The 7,224-nt window shown below is 32.0% G+C and overlaps 1 protein-coding gene across 1 annotated transcript; it reads right to left on the bottom strand.

Annotated features, from left to right (window-relative positions):
• Nucleotides 1–3,920: 3,920 nt before the first annotated feature.
• On the bottom strand, nucleotides 3,921–4,480 carry LOC111693114 (protein disulfide isomerase-like 1-2; the record flags this gene model as incomplete). Its single annotated transcript, XM_023457255.1, has 2 exons — nucleotides 4,265–4,480; nucleotides 3,921–4,132 (listed from the first exon to the last, which is right to left on the bottom strand). Coding segments are annotated over exons 1-2 (349 nt in total), but the record flags the coding sequence as incomplete, so codon positions are not given.
• Between the last annotated feature and the right edge of the window lie 2,744 nt (nucleotides 4,481–7,224).

The following is a 7,224-nucleotide window of genomic DNA, read 5'->3' as shown; positions in this document are numbered from 1 at the left end:
AACAAATTGAATGTTTAAATGGCTGTAAAAAGTTTATTTTTATAGCTAGTACAATTTTTTATCTGTTAATTATTACGTTTTCTCATAACAAACATATATTTTTTTGAAAATTAAAAAAAGATTAACTTTAACCAAAGTTATTGCAAATTTAGTGCAAATATATTACATTTTCCGTCTCTGCGCGCACCAATTTTACCATATCTCTGGTTCAATTGGACGGATTGAGACACACATCTCATTTTAAAACTTAAACTTTATTTTACAAGATAGATAAGTTCCATTTATTAATTAATTTATTTAAAAATTAATGGCAGCTTAGAAAGTTGTGGAATTTCAACGAAAATGCTGGCTTTATTGGTTTATAAAACATTTTTTGTTATTCAATTTTGATGAAAAGCCAAAAAAGTTACCGGTTATTGTTCCTCGCATCCTAACAATGATTTCATGCCTTGCTTGATTGCTAGAATGCAAAGAACAGTATCCGGTAACTTTTTTGGCTTTTTGTCAAAGTTGAATAATAAAACAAACCTTATAAACAATTAAAACCGGCATTTTCGTTGAAATTTCACAACTTTCTAAGCTGCCATTAATTATTAAATTAATAAATGGAACTTGCCTATCTTGTAAAATAAAGTTCAAGCCTTAAAATGAGATGTCGTGCGTCTCAATCCGTCCAGTAGAACCAGATATGGTAAAATTAGTGCGCGCGGAGACGGAAAATGTAAGATTTGCAATAACTTTGGTTAAAGTTAATTTTTTTTTAATTTTCAAAAAAATACATGTTTGTTATGAGAAAACGTACCTAACTATTAGCGAATAAATTGTACTAGCTATAAAAATAAACTTTTTACAGCCATTTAAACATTTAATTTATTGATAACAATTAAACTGACCACTTTCAGGCTTCGCGACCAAGTTTTTTTTGGATTCAAGAGGTCAAATATTGAAGAAAAAGTTGTTTGGAGCCTACGGAACCCTGTATGGCTCCTGGACTATATGGTGTACGTGCAAATTAAAAGTGGGTTAAAAGGTTACTGAACCACTGGTTAGCCTAGGTCGGAAACATGTACCGAGTTGTTTATTTGTCTCCGTTCGATTGTATTTTTATCTTCTATTACTTACAGTCAATATTTAAATACTACATACATTTCACCCTCTCTTTATAATTTATCTAGCGAGTGTTGGTTTTTTATGTTATTATTTCTGTAACGAAACTGAAATGGTTATGAAATGAAATTTAAATTATTTGAACTTTTGGAGTTTTGTAACTTCAATATTAAATTTTATTTAAAGTGAAACAGCTAATTTCTTTGCAGCCATAACAGTCACATTTGGTCAGATGAAAACTCGCACACTACTCGTCGGTTTAGGTTTCAGAGGAGATTTTCTACCTGAACATCTGAATGGGCCGTCGCGTTACTTTCAATTTTTAGTAGAATTGTTTGAAAACCTTCCCCTTCGGGCTTACAGCAAATGTCGTTGAAATATTAACATTATGATGCTAATAAAAACTGATTTTTGGCAAGGCATGCTCAGACCTCCTCTAGAGGTTCTTGCCGGACAACAATAACAATTTAATATGTTGATTGCATAAATAAAAAATAGTGTATAGCATTTTAAATTATTATTGGCTGACGTGAGCAAAACCGTTTATTTATTGTCTTTATATGAGCGAAAATATATAAATATGGCAACGTTGCATCTAGGGCGCGTTGTTCATATCGTAGCCGTGCATAATATTGTGAATAACTGGCTGACGTCAGCCGGTCAGTAACAGCCTGAAAAGGGGGTTAAATAATGATTTGAAAATATTTTTTTCAGCTTAAATATGCATTTAATTTTTTTTTAATCACGCCATCGTATTATACTTATTTTTCTCTATCTGCTCTTAAAATTAATGACATTATGACTGAATCACCCTGTATATGTACATATACAAGTTCGGAAAGTCCCCATGGTACATCGNCTTGAAAGGGGGTTAAATAATGATTTGAAAATATTTTTTTTTAATCACGCCATCGTATTATACTTATTTTTCTCTATCTGCTCTTAAAATTAATGACATTATGACTGAATCACCCTGTATATGTACATATACAAGTTCGGAAAGTCCCCATGGTACATCGGCCGTTACGTGAGAGCGATAAAGAAAGTCATAGAAATCCGTGCGATAGACAAGGATGGTTACATTGAAGGTGTTTCATAATCTTCACTATAACCAACCTTGTCTATCGCATCTATTGAAGTAGGAATTTTTTTCCCAATTTTCCCTCATAACTTTTGAATCACTTGAATCCGATTGAAGTGAAATTCGGAACACAAACACTCCTTCAAATCATACATAAGCTTCTTAGAAATGTATTTTGTGTGCTATCCCCTTTTCACTGCCACGAATTTTATTGAATATCTCAAAAACAAGGACAAAAATATCGGAAAAAAACAAGAGACGAAAAAGTTTCATAATTAATGAGTGGTGGTGTGCAGCTGTTTTATTGAAATTAATTAATTTTTTAAAAGTTTTGAAATAAGTAATACACTTCTAGGAAGGGTAGGTGGTTCAAACTTAAGAAGCTCGTGTAAGATCATAAGGAGTGTTTGTGTTCCGAATTTCACCGCAATCGGATGAGTGGTTCAAAAGTCGAGGGAAAAAACGGGAAAAAATTCCTACTTCAACGCCCTCTATCTCGAAAACGGTGCGGTTTAGGAAATATGTTTATATCATGAATGAACATTATTTCAACCTGTTCTATCGAGTCCTGAAGTTATCCAGATTAAACCTGAATCACCCTGTACATATATATTTTTTTGTATATTTTTCTGTTAATTTAAGTTGGTTTTCATATTTAAATACATTTAACAAAATTGGGGTAACATTTTTCTACAGGTGTTCCTGAACATATTTTACAAAATAATAATAATAATAATAATAATGATAATGATAATGATAATGATAATAATAATAATGATAATGATAATAATAATAATAATAATAATAGTAATAGTGACCAATCAAACAAACTGTCCTGGATCTTTATGCTTCTATTCCTTTTATTGAAAACGTTACCCCAAATTTGTTAAATGAAAACTAAAATTGATTATACTAATTAATTACCTTTTGCTTCTCTTGGACCATTATAGTCTTGAGAGAATTTACCATTCTTGAAAATCTTTAGTGTGGGATACCCACGAACGCTATTATTGATACAAGTTTCTTTACCATATTCAGTACAATCTACCTTAACTAAAGCCACAGGGGGGTTATTTCTGCTTAACACGTCAGCGGCTCTGGCGAATTCAATACTCAATTTCTTGCAGTCTCCACACCTAACATACAAATTATGTAGACGAATAAGTTCAAGGTTATCATTATTTGCCGAATTTTACTTTTTTATAGAAACATTTATTTAAAACTAAACGGAAACATTCAAACTCTGTTTTTTTATGAAATACTTGCCATGGTGCGTAAAACATCACNGTATTTTTAAAAAAGCAAAAGAAAGAGAGTTCCCTTAACACCATTTACAAAATTTACAAATTATATATGTACATATACAGGTTCGGAAAGTCCCCATGGTACATCGGCCGTTACGTGAGAGCGATAAAGAAAGTCATAGAAATGCGTGCGATAGACAAGGATGGTTTCATTGAAGACGTTTCGGCAAATGGACCATGTGGATTTTTCAGCCCTGTATTTAGTATATTTTTGTGTTAATTTAAGTTGGTTTTAAATAATAATAATAATAATAATAATAATAATAGTAATAGTGACCAATCAAACAAACTGGCCTGGCTCTTTATGCTTCTATTCCTTTTATTGAAAATGTTACCCCAAATTTGTTAAATGTATTTAAAAATGAAAACTAAAAATAGTTGTGGTAATATTCTATTAAATTAGGCACTTGATTATACTAATTAATTACCTCCTGCTTCTCTTGGACCATTATAGTCTTGAGAGAATTCACCATTCCTGAAAATCTTTAGTGTGGGATACCCACTAACGCTGTTCTTGTTACAAGTTTCTTTACCAGCTTCAGTACAATCTACCTTAACTAAAGCCACAGGGGGGTCATTTCTGATTAAATCTTCAGCGGCTTTGGCGTATTCAGGCTTCAATCTCTTGCAGTGTCCACACCTAACATACAAATTATGTAGACGAATAAGTTCAAGGTTATTATTACTTGCCGAATTTTACTTTTTTTATAGAAACATTTATTTAAAACTAAACGGAAACATTCAAACTCTTGTTTTTTTATGAAATACTTGCCATGGTGCGTAAAACATCACAAGGGCCGTATCATGTTGTGCCATTCTTGAGTCAAAATCATCGTCTCCAAATTCTAAAACCTTTGCAATACACGAGTGGCACAAAACGCAAATTAATAGTAATTTAAATGAGTACATTTTCGTTTTACTATAAACACTTCTTGCCGGCTTGAAAATTTTCTAATTCTGGCTTTACTTTTCACTTTGGTCACCTGCCACGAACAATTTCTTTCTGGATTGTGTTAAATTTACGTGGCTTTTAAATTGTGCATGTCGCAGCGTTGTCGATATTCTATTGGACGGCATGCGGCAGTATAAAATGTGTAATGTTTTAATTGGACACAGTTTTCTAATACGTTTCTTGAGACCTATAATTCTCCCTTCTCCGTTGAGTTGGCGAAATACCCGACGTCAGCATATGACGTGGTATCATCACGAATTATAGGTCTCAAGAAACGTATTAGAAAACTGTGCCCAATGAAAACATTACACATTTTATACTGCCGCTTGCCGTCCAACAGAATATCGACAACGCTGCGACATGCACAATTTAAAAGCCACGCAAATTTAACACAATCCAGAAAGAAATTGTTCGTGGCAGGTGACCAAAGTGAAAAGTAAAGCCAGAATTAGAAAATTTTCAAGCCGGCAAGAAGTGTTTATAGTAAAACGAAAATGTACTCATTTAAATTACTATTAATTTGCGTTTTGTGCCACTCGTGTATTGCAAAGGTTTTAGAATTTGGAGACGATGATTTTGACTCAAGAATGGCACAACATGATACGGCCCTTGTGATGTTTTACGCACCATGGCAAGTATTTCATAAAAAAACAAGAGTTTGAATGTTTCCGTTTAGTTTTAAATAAATGTTTCTATAAAAAAAGTAAAATTCGGCAAGTAATAATAACCTTGAACTTATNTTCACACCTGTAGAAACATGTTACCCCAATTTTGTTAAATGTATTTAAATATGAAAACCAACTTAAATTAACAGAAAAATATACAAAAAAATATATATGTACAGGGTGATTCAGGTTTAATCTGGATAACTTCAGGACTCGATAGAACAGGTTGAAATAATGTTCATTCATGATATAAACATATTTCTTAAACCGCACAGTTTTCGAGATAGAGGGCGTTGAAGTAGGAATTTTTTCCCGTTTTTTCCCTCAACTTTTGAACCACTCATCCGATTGCGGTGAAATTCGGAACACAAACACTTCTTATGATCTTACACAAAAACTTAAAAAATTAATTAGTTTCAATAAAACAGCTGCACCCCGCCACCTGTGCCTCATTAATTTTGAAACTTTTTCGTGTCTTGTTTTTTTTTTCAATATTTTTGGCCTTGTTTTTGAGATATTCAATAAAATTCGTGACAGTGAAATGGGGATAGTAGCACACAAAATACATTTCTAAGAAGCTTATGTATGATTGTAAGGAGTGTTTGTGTTCCGAATTTCACTTCAATCGGATTCAAGTGATTCAGAAGTTATGAGGGAAAAATGGGAAAAAAATTCCAACTTCAATAGATGCGATAGACAAGGTTGGCTATAGTGAAGATTATGAAACATCTTCAATGTAACCATCCTTGTCTATGGCACGGATTTCTATGACTTTCTTTATCGCTCTCACGTAACGGCCGATGTACCATGGGGACTTTCCGAACTTGTATATGTACATATATGTATAATTTGTAAATTTTGTAAATGGTGTTAAACAAACTCTCTTTCTTCTGCTTCTTTAAAAATACTTCACTACAAAAGTAAATTTTACTTCTTAATTAGAAAATTTCTNATCGAGATGATTCCAAAAATTCCTAAAAGTACGCATCTAACGAGTAACCATATTTTATAGTATACATCTTAATTTCAAATCGGTGGTTCAAATATTTTCAAATTTGTCCGTCATTGTCGACTATTTTGATTTTGTTTACAAGTTCGCGCATGTTCATATGGCTGCTTTAATAAGATTTTAAAGTGATCGTAAACATAAACGTTAATATATATTATTGTTAGTAGTTACAAACAAACTTTCAAAACGAAACTTAAAGCAAACAAGAATAACATCTAATTTTATCACTAACCGATATAATGAATATATAATATTGTAGGTACTTTGTATACAACAATTACATAATAGTATATTATGCAACGATCATGTAATGATGGTTATTAATACACGAGCATTAACCGGGATACGAAACGAGCCGAAGGCGAGTTTCGTATGGTTTATGCGAGTGTATTAATAACCATTACATGAGAGTTGCATACGCTATTTTTTCTACACCCGATAAATAATCAAAAACCATAAATTTTATATTTTTATTGAACACAATAGGTAACAGTAATTATTCGTATTTCTATAAAAAAAATCTACAAAATTGTAATTAATACCTCGGGTATTGGTATTGCCATAGATACAAGAAAACTATAAACATTTTATTTGTATTTATATTCAACATATAATAATTGTAATTAATCCGATTTCTTAAAAATATTAAGATTATTTATTGTGCAGTTTGAAAAGTTTATTCCAGGTCCCACTGATCTGGAAGTGGAAGGAATATTTACATTTATTTCATTATTGCTAGTCTCAATAGAGTTCAATATTGTATTGGAAATGCTGATTTTATTCTGAACCGAATTTTCAATGTAGCCTTCTGCCACTGAATTGGATTTCCAGCCACCATGGCGTTTTAATGTAGTAATATCACCACCGGCATCTACTAATACGGTTGCAGATGTCCTACGAAAACAATGCCCTGTATATAAATTCGGATCAGGCAGATTTAAATATGTTGCTATTTTCTTCCCTATATCACCAAATTTATTAATACCAATGTTTTGAATTGTGCATTTTCCATTTAAATAATTAACGAAAAAAGATGGGGTGGGGCAAATTTTAGGCCGTAGATTCATATATTTTTTACTAATTTCGTAGTATTTGCCGGTAATTGT

Source organism: Anoplophora glabripennis, unplaced genomic scaffold (assembly GCF_000390285.2).
Source record: "Anoplophora glabripennis isolate ALB-LARVAE unplaced genomic scaffold, Agla_2.0 scaffold1762, whole genome shotgun sequence".
Classification (NCBI taxonomy): domain Eukaryota; kingdom Metazoa; phylum Arthropoda; class Insecta; order Coleoptera; family Cerambycidae; genus Anoplophora; species Anoplophora glabripennis.
The sequence above is the reverse complement of the archived record's forward strand: the minus strand, read 5'-3'. Positions and strand labels throughout refer to the sequence as shown.